The following is a 16281-nucleotide window of genomic DNA, read 5'->3' as shown; positions in this document are numbered from 1 at the left end:
CGTGTCAGACTGAACCAAAGATAAGGGTCATTTTGACTGAGGACACAACACCTGGCTGTTCGTATTTCATAAACCTGCGTAGGATCGTGTAATAAACCTTAGTATTCAGAGATGTAAAAGATAAAGCAACACTATCTATATCGTTGTATTATTATTTTGTTTTTAAAATTATGGATATCGCAAATTAAACAAGTGTTTGAAAAATTGTAACGTTGTAGTAGACGGGATGACTTCATGTCTGCAAAAAACAGCATCTGTAACAAACGAGTACAAAGAAGTTAGTTGTATGTTAGAACAATTCAACAAATGTTATTATTCCCAATGGTCGAAATATAACATCAAAAGACACGAAATGATTATCTACATTTCAGATACTGATAGTTGTGTGAGATGTAGATCCCAATCGAAGATCTTAGAACTCAGTTGACATTAGACTTCCCAGTGGCTAATTATGACTATTACAATAGACATTATTTCCTGTTCTAGAAATACCCTATGTCAAGATACGGTTGCTAGAAGATCCAGATACGGAACGCCAGTCAGAAAGAGAGAAATCAGTAAACCGAAAAAACAAACAAACTCGTTCATAGCTTTCGCGAGAAAGTGTAACATGTATTTGTTATGGAGTTATTTTTGTTTTACTAACCATTTTAAGGTACATGTTATAAAGTTGTGTAGTGAGCTGGTCATGAATTTAAAAGTACATGTTACGGAATTTGGTTGGAAGATGACCATTTGGCCTGTATGAAAATTATGTTAAGTCTCAGGTAGTAAGGTAAATGTGAAGTTTATAGTAAGATAAAGTAATATTCTAAGATTTGGTTACTAAAACCAGAGACGTATTTAATAAGTTACGTCTCTGCTAAAACTTACAAAATACATGACAATATCATCTAATGAAGCGGAACATTTGCGCGTTGGGGTTCTTCATTAAAAACTCTTTTGAATTGAGGAGGTGGGCTTTCAACGTGAGAAAAAAATCACGATTATGTTTATAAATAAATAGTTCTTTTGTTTATTTGCAGTTCGCTCCATACAATGTTTTTGGATGAAAAACTAACGTTAAATTGAATTGTTAAAAGTAACCAATTTTACAGCCAACACATCAATAGCTCGACCGGACAATTTGATTATTTTACATTGTTTTCTGTTATCAGTGATTAAATAAGAGTGTGAAAGAAGTTACAAAGAGACGTTCATCACATTTTGTCTCCGTTATCCCAACGTCCTCATAGTAACTTTTGGCGGAGAGGATAACGTGCGAAGGGAAACAACTCTAGCTCTGTTTACAAATAGTCACTCTTCAAGCAGGAGGTTGGAATGTCATTGTCTTGATTTTAACTAGAATCATCTACTAGAAAATAAAATACACGTTGCATTTGAATCAAAAGGAAATGTAAGTATTTATACTCTTGTTTGTTTCGTTGAATTAGTGCTCGTGCTTCTCCTAGATGACTTCCGATCTGATTCTATTTCTTTAAAAGTCGATAGTTTTATTTTCTACGTACAAGCGTTTAGGACAAAGCTGTGAAATATATTTGTTTCGACAAGGCTTCAAATGACAACAGCATTATCGTCGCACTAAATATTGATCATAACGCAATGAAACAATATCTTTTAACATTATTCAAAAAAGTAGTTTCTTACCACCAATTCTTTAACTAGAAGGTCTGCTGGACTTTTTGATTTCTGTAAAAGATTTGCATTGATTAAGTTGCTTTACAAGCGTCAGATGTAGGGAATTTCCCTTAAGCTCAGCGGTAGAGCACCGGACTGTATAGCGGGTTCGAGCGCCAGCGACGTCACTATTCCTCATCCTACTACATTTACAAGAAGCTTTATTTAGTGTCGTATATGGCATAACATTTCAATAGAGAGTCTATGGTAACATAGTTATACATAGTTAATTCCCTTTTCTTTTCTATGTATTTGCTGTAAGCAAAGTTATAACTAAGGTAGTTAAGTAAAAATAGTATTGAATTACTGTAATTAGATGAAAACATTTATCATGGTTTTTTAACAGATGGCTGATACAGGCAGTGGCAGTACTGGTGATAACACTAGTAATGGTGATAACCAAACTCCACCCCCTCCTCCACAGCCACAGAGCGTCATGGTAGGTGCTGATGCGAGAGCTATACATAAACCACAGATACTAAGCTCAATGTGAAACAAAAGTACCATACATATACTAGTCTTGCATCTCAAACGATGATATCATATCCCACATGATTATACCATTAACCAGAAAATATGTCTACTGGATTGATAAATTAAAACATCTTCACTTGCTCACCACATTTGTCCAGAATTACTATACAAAACTCTTTTTAAAGCAACTGCTAGAGAAAGTTTTTTGTTTCAAATACTATCAACACCTATTTGTTGTTTTCAACAATTCATAATAGTAACGTTAGTGCTGGAAAATTCGCCATGCTGTGACGAAAATGCCATATGACGTCATAAGATGTGACGTAAATAACGTCACCATAGCTTTCAACACAGTTAAAGCCTTCAAATATTTTGACAAGAGGAGGTATAAGAAGGGAAAAGTTATTTTATTAATCAAAACAGTTCTAAAATATCTTAAATCTTAAAAAGATGGCCTGTGCGACGGACATCTCGTCAACTAAACTCAATAATCTGAGGCCTGTTGGTTGTGATTTAGTATAAATGCATCACATACAAATTGAAAATACCCATATATTAATGCTAATTGCAGTTTCATGGTCGAGTGAGCCATCAATGCAAGTAAATATTTTTTTCTACGAGTGTACTTTGGTATATACCATGTATACTGACGACCCAATGCTTATGGAAATGACGCTCGGAAAGATTTGATAATTCATTTTTCATTTTCATGCAATATGTAGATTTATTAAGAAAACAATCAACCAGTATATTTTAAAACTATCGTTTGCGTCTAACATTAAGCCATCTTACAACTCTTGCTAGATTTATATTTGAAAAGAATTTACAAGTACATGTACTGCTGTACAATCCTATGATGATTAGGTCAAGAGACCGATAGTTACCAAAGACTGATTTTTACATGAAAAAGTAAGTTACATTTACAACACCTGGGGCAGTCTCTGTTGAATAAGTTTTCAAGCCCAAAAAATGAATTTGTCAGATATGTTTCCCGTTCACGTGCAAGACGATCAGAGATGCTACATGTATGTGACATTAGACGACTGTTGAAAGCCCTAGCACGACCCTTTTCATCCGTATCCGATGGGGGGAAAAAAATTGGCACCAATTTTGAAGTTTATATTTGTTAAGGACTGAGCCTTTATTGCGATGCATGTAAATTGACCTCACTTCAGCTGGTCCCAGCCATCTTACTCAAACAGCATTAATCAGTTTCTTTAAGTAACCGAAAATTATCTATCACAACTAACAAAATCCCTTTATTTCAATGTTAAACATTGTTACACACACACATTTAGAGCTGTTCGTATCAGTACAGCTTGTGTAACATAAACATATAAAAGTTTACATTTAAACACTTACATTACTTGCAAATAAGTGAAATGTTTGTATGTGGCGAAACTGCCTGCACCTTTGAGCAAAACCACGGAAGGTCTGATGACGTCACAAATGTTGCTGCGTGAAGTCATTCAGGCGTGTTTACAACAACGTTTATTTATAGGCTTTTCAGTCAAATCTTCTTCTGTACTGGTGCTCATTGGCATTTTAATACATGTGTATATGGACAAATTATGAACTGAACCCCTTACTAATGTGACGAATTTGCCTGCACTTACGTTAAGTGAAACAAATACCATCCTATTCCCAACAACTTTTCTTGAGTTTCTTCAGAATAAAATAATTAATTTTCCCAAAATAAAGAGCAGAACTAGGTAATTTCAAATTTTACTAATATTTATGGGGATATTTTACTTGTTTTTATTCCCTTTTCTATTCTATATGATGTACAATTTGTATTCCAATGTACTGTAAAAAATTTGAATAGAACAAAGCTTATACCAAGTAAAAGGAAAAAGGACAGCAACCCTGTATTGGTTCAGAGCATGATGAATCATCACGATTTGTTCACATTTATATAAAATGATATAATTTAGGCAATATCATCTCAATTATCTTGGTCCTTAAAAAAATATTTTCTTGTAGGGCTTCATGTTGTCAAATAAAGTAGAGGCTGGACTGTGGCTGACTCGGCTCTTCACCGTCATCTGTACCTTCTTTTTCTTTATTCCAATCATTGGGTAAGGTGGTAATGTATTTATTCAGGGACAAACAACTTAAACATAAAGAACAAAAATATTTGTTGAACATAAATGATAAATCATTTAAAGTCAGTTGCACTTTCTTTCAGTCTTTCTGACTGAAATATCTAACATGATAAATATAATAAATAGCTATGATCTTTGTGGTTTCTGCCTGAAAACATCTCATAATTTACTTATCCCCTTACAGCAGTGGCCCTCATGGATTCTACCAGAGGGCTCTAATCAGCAATGCTGCAACCAGCGCCCTGCGTCTACACCAACGGATACCAAACGTCCAGCTGAATATGGCTTTTCTGAAGACGTTGATGCTGGAGGACAGTTGTCACTATCTCTTCTTCTCCCTCATCTTCCTCAACAGTTCCCCAATTACCAGTATCCTTTACACCCAAACAATCTATAGACATTAGTCCGCCTGATTTCTTATCAGAAAAAAAATACATGTATTATGAGTATAATTTATATTTTTTGGAGAAAACAGAAAAGAAAGAATTTGATAATTGCAATACTGTTTAAAGTGAATTCCTTATCTGTACCATAGCTCACCTTGGATAACAATGGTTTTATATATTACATACAGAAAACCTACAGGAATCTTATTAAAGTTTTCATTGAAAAAGATTGCCCTCTTGTACATAACATTGATGCTTCTACAGCTTTGTTATAGAAGTAATTAAAATCAATGAAAGGGGTTCTGGCTTATTGACTTATTTACAGTAATTATGTGGTGATTTTTTCCTTAACCTTTACCCAGTGGCACTAATGCCCGTGTTCCTGTTTGCGTTGCTTCACGCCTGTAATTACACAAAGAATGTGCTGAATGTAAGTACACTCCACAAATAGTTTATCATCCATATGTTGGTATTCTCTGTGTTTTGAAAATGTAATGAAAAACAACTCAAAGTATTTTCTGTCGGGAAATATATATGACATATGTGTTTATATATATGTATATATCAGGAGAATTTCACGTTTCATTATGAGGGGTGGATGACAGTTCTATTTTCCTTCTAATGACAATTAAATGTAGTAAGGATTCAATAGCCATGTAAACAATGATATTCTGTCATATGTACTGAAACCTTTTCTTCATATTGATATGTGCAGGAGTGAAATGTTACACGATGTGTGACTTTTTAATGACTTCGTAGGCAAGGGTATGTTCTCTGTCACCATAAGGAAATAAAGTGTGTACACTTTTAAAAATGTTTTAGATGACAATCATATCAGCTAGTCAATTAAGCATGTATACACTTTTACTGTTAACACTGTTCAAGCTGATAATCAAATCATCGAAATTATTCACACTTTATTAAATTAGATAGCTGATGTGATTTCCATCTCCAATAATTGTTAACACATAAGTGACCAAACTCTTAAAGCATAACTTAATTATATTGTTGATTCAGTTGTCATCTCGTCTTAAACCATAACTAAATGATATTGTTGATTCATTTGTCATCTCGTCTTAAACCTAATGTCCATATACTAAATGATATTGTTGATTCAGTTGTCATCTCGTCTTAAACCATAACTAAATGATATTGTAAACCATATACTAAATTATATTGTTGATTCAATTGTCATCTCGTCTTTAACCATAACTAAATTATATTGTTGATTCATTTGTCATCTCGTATGTTTTTCTATGTACATGCATTCTACTGGTAATTTGTCTGATGCAGGTGACAGAGTTACAAATCCTACATTTTGAAAATCTTTTCTTAGAATGAAAGTTAGATTATAATAAGCTGATTTCATTGAAACTTTTGGAAAGTGATTCTGCACAAATAGCAATATTGTTATTTATAATACAATCATCTGTTTATTCAGTTGCTATTTAATTAGGTCATGAAAATCATGTGACTGTTAAGGCCCCTTCAGCCTCTTATTTAACACTTTGTTTGTAATAAAGTTTTAAAGAAATTAATTTGATCCAAACAATATTTTTTATCTTACGAGGATGAAATGTAGACTTACTGCTAACATTTCTTTGCCATGTTTTACAGATAATGGGCCCTAACTTTCTCCAGTTTGTAAGGAACCTGATCCAGAAGTTACAGAGCCAACAAGTCAGTGTGTTACGGTTCGTGGCCTGTACTGAGATCTTCATCATGCCCACCATTGTCTTCATGATGTTCACGTGAGTAGTGTCTCATCAGTACCATGGAGCCTGCACAGATGCTTCTGTAAAATGTTTGCTATTTAGCATGGAAAAGTGGCCTTTCCTGCTTACACAGTGAACAAACTGTAGTTCTAGTATTACTGCTGAAGTATTTGCATTTTAATCATTTCATTCAGATATCACCACAAAATAATTTTCAAATATTGTCTCAAACAGCAGCTTGTGAGTTCACTGTTTTGATAAGATGTGTATCGGATCCCCATGACTACTGTAACATCAGTTTTCACTACAGTTAGTTTGGGAGAGATTGACGTGATATGGATTTGTTTGTTATAACAGGAGTAATATATTGCTGACTTTGTTTATGATACAGATGTTGACTTTGTTTTACAGAGGAAGAAGCAGCATATTCCTGCCAATCATTTACTACAGATTCCTCATCCTTAGATACACATCTCGCAGAAACCCATACTGCAGGTAGGTTGTTCTTCTTTAAGTCACTGCTCATATTTTAAGGATTATCTTGTATAAAAAAAAACAAGCTGTGGTTTTCCTTAGAATTTCGAATAAAACAAAGATAGCAAAAAGATGTATGTGTTTGTCATTAAGGAATGTGTTCCCCACCCCTCACAACCTCCCAAATAGGTTCGTGATAATGACACCACACGTGTCCTGGTTATGACGGTCGTGACAATGACACCATACTGTCTGACAGGCCAGTGTACAGATTCATTAATTAATCAATCTTCATGTATTGCTTCCATGCCTAGGATTGCCGTTGAAGACAAAAATGACGGGTTTAGATCACTTACTTTACCATAAAAACCCATGTAATTTGCACACTTTTTTTTCAGAAATTTTATACCCAAAGTGGGGGGTGCGTAAAATACACAGGTATAGAAAATTTCAGGAAAAGATTGACGATTCTGGGAGATTGCCATCTTGGATTATTTCCCTTGGTACACGGAACTATAAGACAAATGACGATCAACAAATTTATTTATGTCAAACATTAATAAAAGATACAGTTGATACATAATGTGTTGTTATCTGAGTTTATGTGAAAAGTATTATTAAATAGGTAACCGTTAACTAAGCAGGCTTCTTCAGGACAATTTCAATAGCATACATCGTTAAAAATAGAAACTTGGGCGTGCAATTTATGTACCTTAGGGGTTAAAAGTTTGTAAAAATGTCCTGAGGTACATGTCAAAGGAGGTGTGCTTGTTGTTGTGGCTGACCATGTTGACTTTTAAGTTAATGTTAAATGATATGACATTATTGTTTATTTCATTTATCCCCAGGACGCTGTTCTCAGAGATGCGTATGACAGTGGATTACCTTACCAACAAGCCTCAGTGCCCAGGAATCCTAAGGACGCTATGTCAGAAGAGTATAGGGGTTCTCTACCGACTGGCACCCCAGATGTGAGCACCCAGCCCCTCATAACTTCTTAGTGCATGCAAGAAATTTTCTTGGTGGATGAAAGACAAATGATATATAAAAGTGGTGTAAGAGAAACATATTGGCAGATGAAAGATAATTTATTTGTGATAAATATTTATGAAATAAGTGGATAATGAATTTCTTAGAACAATTGTGTAAGTAATTTTATATGTGGAATCCAGATTCTCAGTTTCAATGTCAGTTATAGTCCATGTTTGATCTTAAATATGTTTCAACTTACATTTAAATGCCATGTTCAGCGAACAAAACTATAAAGAAGAGTAGGGATATATTGTACGAAGTGAACAAATATTGACTTCTCTGCTCCTTTAGTCATTTAAAACTTTTATGTTTAAAATTATATAGAAATTGTAAATGTATTTAGAAACTTTTGTTATTTGTGAAAAAATAGTTCAAGAACAATTCAGGTTATATTCTATTGAATTGAAATCAAGGCAATGAGCTGGTATACAGCGACCTGTTTTTGTTATTCCCTCTGTTAATTTCTGCACAGTTGGATGGGCATTTTGTGAATATGAGTTGTAACATCTAGTCTCCTGAACAAGTTTAACATTAGACTTGAAACATCTACAAATTGACATTTTCCCCTATGCATTCCTATTCCACATTTAATCAGAAAAACGGTGATGTACAAATTATATGTTTACTCCTAAACAGGTAGCATTGTTTTTATGGTACTTCTCCTAGAGGACTATTCCAGTAAAACATCTCTCCCACATATTGTTGAGGTCGGGTAGATTTTTATTGGAATAGCCTTATTCATGAATACATTTCAAATGTCAATAAAATTAAATATGTATGCATTTATTCATTATCAGAGACTCGTTATATTTATCTCACCTGAAAGGATCCCATTCTCGCCATTCACATTGATGCCAGTTTGTAATCATTGTGTTTTTTGTACTTTTGTAGTGTCATTATTTCCATAATGATGATTCTCTTTTAAAAATATAATATTAAATCATAGTTTTCGCCTTCAGTTTCCCGTATAAAACCTGTTTATTTAATTGCCTAATCATGATTACGTGAGAAATCTTGAAATGGACTTTAGCTTTATGGTAATGAACTAATTTTTTTCTGTATTATTGGGAGACATTTATATATATACATAATCCATAAGAATATTAACTGTGTAATCTTGTCTGTTGCTTGTTGTAATCATGTTTACAAATAAGTGTGTTACATCCTTATTGTCAAAGCAAAGGGCGAACAAAACTCTGTCAAGTCCAGTACGCAGTGCTGCTCAGTAGTCTTTTTCAAACTGTTTGTCAGTCTGCTACAGCGATCTCCTGAAATAAATTGTTGGTCATCTTGTATGTAGTGTAATTGATACACCTGGGCCCAGTTTTTCAAACAGTGATTAGCTTAATCAGTGATTAACACAAAATTTATTTTTTGTATATCTTTAAAACACAGCTATTAACCAAGTTTAAACTTTTGAGATAGCAAATATTTTAGAAGAGTAAACTACATGCAAAATTACAAGCTTTTACCTTGTATATTGTTTAAATTATTAGAGGTTGAATAAATGTCGTTTAACAGTGATTAAGCTAATCACCTTTTGAACATCTGAAACAAGTACAACTGCCTGATATAGGAATAATTGATGGGCAGGTTAACACAACCAGACATTTTGTTCTGAATAACTAATAGAGTTTTATTACCTCAATATTAATATTTATTATTTAATTTGAAGTTACTCAATACTCCTCTAACTTTCTAGATAAAGAAGGGTTTTACTGACCTGCCTCTCTGTTTCATCAGTAGTTGAGACCATTTTGATTTCCAACTGTTTGGCCCCTACCATCACCTATGAGTCCTGTAAGGTGGAAACAGCCGTATGATGCAGTGTAATGCATTTTTTGGCATGCTATATCTGTAACCAAATTTCAACCTTTTCACCCCTAGGTAACTTAAGTAGACTCTACCCTAAATTCATGTGGATGAGTCCATTATGGTCTACAGCAGTGAATGGGTTAAAGTAGCAATCACTGTTTGTTACGTTCATCCTTTAATATGTCAACAATGAACCTGAGTGATTGTAAGCACTCTGAGTGATTGTTAGCACGAATCATGTTCTCACATTATTAACGTCTAGTATTCAGGTTAATACTCCAGTCACGACCAGTTTGTATTAAGGACTATATATAAGGTGTATATAAGGACTGTATATACACGGTATAAGCCTGTTAGCTCTGGTTGCATTGTGTATACACTTTGTTTCACTGAGTGACTGGTCACTTTGATATTATTTACCTCAGATTTAAGAATTCACTCTAAAAGGTTATACATAACTCATTTCTATAACTTTACAAATCATTTGAAATGCTCTGCATTGTCACTACTGTAGTACAGAAACCCGAAGTCATCAGTGAGTTACGAGGCCCCAACTTTAGGTCATGATCATATTATTTCACTTGTCTGCAATGTTGTTCAGAATACTGTACGTGTACATATTTTAGCGGTAGTCTTATTTTAGCAATTTTCAGTTTTCATGCTTTAAAAATTGTGCTAAGACTAAAGTTATCAATGCGCCAATTCTTCAATGACTAACATGTTAACAAGTTGATTATGCGATATTAGGAATGCAGCTCAGAATTTTAATGTTTAGATCAACCAGGAAAGCTCCACACAGTTGATATAACACTTGAACTTTCATCAATTAAAGGTTAAATTGATTGGCAACTCATCATTGTTTGCCCCCTTAGATATGTTAGTTGTCATTAACCATCATTACAATAAGTGCAATATGTGTACAGTGCTATTTTGTATGAGGACGTAATACCTGGTTACCTTAATTTGTCCCAAAAAAATAAAGAAGAACATCCATAGAATTAGATGTTATCTAAGTCTCCGTGGTAATACATGTTTTTTTTTATAAAAAGTGTTGGCTAAGAAAGATTTCTAGTCTTTGTAAATGTGTAGAATTTGACTGCCGCAAGGTTTTTTTCAGTTTGAACCGTGTGCTTTTTATTGAATTTCATAAACATTTTAACAACAACTGAGCACAGTAGTTAGGTACTGACAGACACCAATTAAATGTCTCGTACATTGATGTGCTTTTTGTATCACCCTTTAGCACATGATAGTTGTTGGAAACAAAGGTTTACTGTATTTGAATTATATTTCCATTTTGTGTACGATAGTCTCCGCAAACAAGAAAATCTGTGTTTGAATGTGTCCCGTAAGTGACTTACATTAATGGATATATTATTTCATTTCGGTAGTTGAGAATAAATCACGGTAGTTTTTTTCACTATGAGTATTAGTTTGTAAAAAGAGTTACTTCCCTTTAACCATATCTAGAATATCGCGTTAAAAAGCATGATTAGACTGATTTCATTATTACCTATATCAGGTTGTTAAACTAATTGTACGTGTGCATTACGTCAGCGTCTGAGAGTGGTTACGTCAGAGTCTGTGTGGTACGTTAGCATCTGAGAGTGGTTACGTCAGAGTCTGTGTGGTACGTCAACTTCAGGGTATGATTAAGTCAATATCGGTTTGTGAATGTTGTTTTAGGAAACATCTTCAATATATCAGGTTCTAGGTATGTATTTCATTTGACGTTAACTTACTTTTCAGCTGAAACCTCATCTCTGTCTCCAGTCTTCACTTCCACGTCCTCTTCGTTTTGTCTACTTTTCTCTTTACAGTCGATTCCAATTTCACAAACCCTTTGGTAATATTTCCTCATCCAGTGTCAAAACGTGCCTATATCTTTACTTTTGCGCGTGATCTCTATATCGATGCTTCCTCTTCCTCCTTTCTGTAAATCTCCTTATTACCCTGCCTTGCCATCAGACCCATAGAATACCTTCAAGGAGCTACCTGGAACTGGATGTCATACCGTACAGCGAGATCTGCAGCCAGAAAGTGATTTGAGTCAAAGATGAAAAACATATCTAAAAATGTTACTTAATCTTTTTGAATACTGGAAATAATATGATGTTTGTGTCTTGTTTTGTGTAATTGATGATGGTATGTACAAGTGTTGGAATATAACGCTAACGTCTTGATATTTTGAAGAACAATAATTTCTTCATAATTATAGTAGAGTATGTTTCAGTTCTGTGATGTTGTAGTGTAAAAAGAAGACATGTTTTGGTGTACCGTATGTTCTCAAGACCACTATTCACACCTGTTTGGCACAGATAGATGTTGTGAGTTATTTACACAGATATTTGTATACTCATTCTGTAATATATCCACAACTGTGTATTATTACGTTTGTCACATACATAGACCAGGAAATTCAAGTTATCTTAAATCCGACCAGAACCAAACGACAATAACACAACATTGTATCTATTTCTTATCCAAAGTGGGTTTTTTCAGAAAAGAAAATTTGGATAAGAACTATTTTTCTCCAGGATGGATATTATCTTATTTGATGTTCATTGCCTGAACAGTGTATGGTATATTTAGTGGTTAATATGTATCATTGTATCATAATGTAGTTAGATGAGCTAGAGACTGTTGTTTGGTATAAACAGTATTTGATTTAATAAACACACTACGCTTGAAAGTGACGACATCTTTGAAACTTTAATATACACAGTAAAACTAACTACTGTTAATTACATGTACGTTCATTGACGATAACTTGGAAATTAAATGTTTGAATTCTCTCATTCGAAGATTTGGCAAATGATGTTACCAAACCAGTAATGGAGGTAGAACTATTATACAGCAATGGCATACATAATAAGTATGTATTTATTGTATTCATAGATTGAAGGTACCAATTGATAAAAGTTTAGATTAAATATTATATACTTGTTTTTGAAAATACTCCTATAAATATGTTTACTTAATGCATGATCAAAGATTAGGAAGGGTAATAATTACAGGATATAAGCACATTCATAATTAAAACGGGCCATAATATTTCAGAAAATGGTATACATGTACTTAATTTTAGAAACTGGCCCATTGGAATGGTTGGAAATCCTGAAAATGGCCTGTAGTGAGGTTCAATGCTCCTTATATGTGCATGCTATTGATATATAAAGTAATCGGTATTTGTTGAGATTATGTATTAATCAGAAAATGAAACTGTTCTATTCAGAAATAATCAATTATAAAAAAATGTTAAACGAGATAAGAACATACAAAATATGGTTCAAGTATGGTAATATTCCACATCAACTTTAAACCTAATCATCCTTTAATACAGTGATGTGCACTTGTGTTGTGCATAGTAACCACATACCTGTGCTGTGAGTACTTGACCTGTGTGGTGAGTACTGGTACCTGTGCTGTGAGTACTGTTACCTGTGCTGTGAGTACTCGTACCTATGCTGTGAGTACTGGTACCTGTGCTGTGAGTACTCGTACCTGTGCTGTGAGTACTGGAACCTGTGCTGTGAGTACTCGTACCTGTGCTGTGAGTACTCGTACCTGTGCTGTGAGTACTGGTACCTGTGCCGTGAGTACTGGTACCTATGCTGTGAGTACTGGTACCTGTGCTGTGAGTACTCGTACCTGTGATGTGAGTACTGTTACCTGTGCTGTGAGTACTGGTACCTGTGCTGTGAGTACTCGTACCTCTGCTGTGAGTACTGGTACCCGTGCTATGAGTACTGGTACCCGTGCTGTGAGTACTCGTACCTGTGATGTGAGTATTGTTCCCTGTGCTGTGAGTACTCGCACCTATGCTGTGAGTACTGGAACCTGTGCTGTGAGTTCTCGTACTTGTGCTGTGAGTACTGGTAACTATGCTGTGAGTGCTGGTACCTGTGCTGTGGGTACTCGTACCTGTGCTGTGAGTACTGGTACCTGTGCTGTGAGTACTGGTACCTTTGCTGTGAGTACTTGTACCTGTGCTGTGAGTACTCGTACCTGTGCTGTGAGTTCTGGTACCTGTGCTGTGAGTACTCGTACCTGTGCTGCGAGTACTCGTACCTGTGCTGTGAGTACTCGTACCTGTTTGGTGTAACTGTTTCTTTAATGTGAATATCAGTATCTGTTCCGTATGTAACCTTGTATAAAACATGTCACCTTTTGGAGTTGTGCTTTTTTTTCCTTTCAATTTGTTAATAAAACAAGTCTGACTACTGACTGCTCTCGATGTTGTTTCTCACGACGAAGGCGAGTTGTCTCCCGTAGACCATACGCATGTCTGTATAATACTTTGTACCGCGCCCGCTGTAATTGGAACAAAGTACTCGCCATGATTTTTCTCCGTGCTTACATTAAGGATTTCATAAAATGCAGACATTTATATTGACAAATAGATATTTTATAGCTATCAAAATCGATGTTACTAATAAATCATGATGGTTGACAATAGTAAGGTAAGAAGCTTCAACAGCTAAAAATCCTACTCAGCATCAAGTGTAAAACACACTGGCCGATTTCTGTAAAGAAATGATATTGGGTCTGAACATCAGTCGATATTAACAAATGCAATTAACGTTGCTCATTTTTCGTTCCTGATCACATTGGATTGCTAATTCCAAATGTATCGACATGAAATGTTTACATAATTGGACAAGGTTCCTTCGTGCTTCATTATGTTATATAGGTCAAACACTACCGAAACTGACTGTTTACCTCCATCCGGTATGTCTGCGATTAATCAACGAATCGAACTCGACAATGAATCGTTCTAATCAACGTTATTAACACATTCATTAATCCCGAAATATTTAATTGAGCGATGTGTATAACAGTATTAGTTTATCTTCCGGAGGTGGTATACAGCGGGAAGGAAAACTCAAACTGGAAATCAAGATATCAGAAATCAAAAGGACTAGATGCAGATTAGAAAAGTGTAATTCCAATTATTGAATATTAAAATATGTTGTGTGTGCTCAAAGTATTGTTATCAATCTCACAAAAAAAAAAAAAAAAAGTTCGTGAACCTATTAAGTAGGAAGATCAATCCTAACAATATAGAGGGGATATACTCTGGTAATTGATCCTGTACAATATGTACCACCCGTCACATTTATATAGCGCCCTATATCGTTTGTAAAGTTATTCTAATGCGCTTTACAACACATGGATAATATTATTCCTGCATTGACGGTTATATATAGCAGATAAAAAAGACATACAAAAAAAACACTACATTAGATGATGTATGCTGCCTTACACACCAAAGTAGGCAACATTAGATGATGTATGCTGCCTTACACACCAAAGTAGGCAACATTAGATGGTGTGTGCTGCCTTACACACCAAAGTAGGCAACATCAGATGATGTATGCTGCCTTACACACCAAAGTAGGCAACATTAGATGATGTATGCTGCCTTACACACCAAAGTAGGCAACATTAGATGATGTATGCTGCCTTACACACCAAAGTAGGCAACATTAGATGATGTATGCTGCCTTACACACCAAAGTAGGCAACATTAGATGATGTATGCTGCCTTACACACCAAAGTAGGCAACATTAGATGGTGTATGCTGCCTTACACACCAAAGTAGGCAACATTAGATGGTGTATGCTGCCTTACACACCAAAGTAGGCAACATCAGATGATGTATGCTGCCTTACACACCAAAGTAGGCAACATTAGATGATGTATGCTGCCTTACACACCAAAGTAGGCAACATTAGATGATGTATGCTGCCTTACACACCAAAGTAGGCAACATTAGATGATGTATGCTGCCTTACACACCAAAGTAGGCAACATTAGATGATGTATGCTGCCTTACACACCAAAGTAGGCAACATTAGATGATGTATGCTGCCTTACACACCAAAGTAGGCAACATTAGATGATGTATGCTGCCTTACACACCAAAGTAGGCAACATTAGATGATGTATGCTGCCTTACACACCAAACCGTGATTTGTGTAAGTGTACAGGTAAATAAAGCAAATGATAATAAATACATTTCTAAGGGCATTTTTTATCATTCGCTACAAGTACCTGTGGTTAGAGTCAGGTATATATGTATCTTTACATATATGCATTGTAATAGGACATATGTTTTAGACAAATACGATATTTCACACTCCTGATGTGATGGCGATACCACTACTTAACGGGCAACGAAAAACCCGATGAAGTTCTCAATCGATCGCTGCGAATTTGAAACATTTTCTTATTTTAATAAAAAAAATAAAAATCATTTGATACATCAAAATGAACCAAGAAAGTGTAATAATGTGAAAATGCCAGCTTCAAATACACGCTATCACTATTCATAATGTGGTGACAGACTTATATTAGCAACAAACTAAATAAATCCAACATAATCAATCTCCCATGAACTTGAAGTTGATTTAATACATTTTTTTGGTCCTTATGAAGACTAAACTGTAGTGATATAGTGATCTGTTAGGACACTAACGCTCTCGTGCTGTACATTGGTGTAGTGACCAGTGACCGCTTTCTTGTCCAGACTGGCCCTTTACCGCTAGATTTACAGAATGACCGTCTGGCCATACCACCTATTTAGGAGAGTGTATTAA

General features: G+C 34.9%; 1 protein-coding gene across 1 annotated transcript; it reads left to right on the top strand.

Moving 5' to 3' along the window:
- The first annotated feature begins 1307 nt into the window (after window positions 1–1307).
- On the top strand, window positions 1308–13283 carry LOC110447237 (transmembrane protein 33-like). Its single transcript, XM_021492791.1, has 8 exons — window positions 1308–1396; window positions 2024–2116; window positions 4135–4229; window positions 4441–4625; window positions 5005–5072; window positions 6260–6393; window positions 6769–6852; window positions 7680–13283. Exons 2-8 carry the CDS (start codon window positions 2024–2026, stop codon window positions 7804–7806), a joined length of 786 nt encoding a protein of 261 aa, XP_021348466.1. The 5' UTR covers window positions 1308–1396; the 3' UTR covers window positions 7807–13283.
- Window positions 13284–16281: the final 2998 nt, after the last annotated feature.

The sequence above is a fragment of the Mizuhopecten yessoensis genome, unplaced genomic scaffold, assembly GCF_002113885.1.
Source record: "Mizuhopecten yessoensis strain PY_sf001 unplaced genomic scaffold, ASM211388v2 scaffold383, whole genome shotgun sequence".
Lineage (NCBI taxonomy): Eukaryota > Metazoa > Mollusca > Bivalvia > Pectinida > Pectinidae > Mizuhopecten > Mizuhopecten yessoensis.
This window is presented reverse-complemented; position numbering and strand designations above follow the sequence as displayed.

What these genes read in the sequence shown, in the direction of transcription:
- LOC110447237 (XM_021492791.1), top strand. Translation starts at nt 2,024, where the DNA reads ATGGCTGATACAGGCAGTGGCAGTACTGGTGATAACACTAGTAATGGT. An exon ending in CACAGCCACAGAGCGTCATG is followed by an intron (nt 2,117 to 4,134) that starts GTAGGTGCTGAT and finishes ATTTTCTTGTAG; the next exon opens with GGCTTCATGTTGTCAAATAA. An exon ending in CGCAGAAACCCATACTGCAG is followed by an intron (nt 6,853 to 7,679) that starts GTAGGTTGTTCT and finishes ATTTATCCCCAG; the next exon opens with GACGCTGTTCTCAGAGATGC.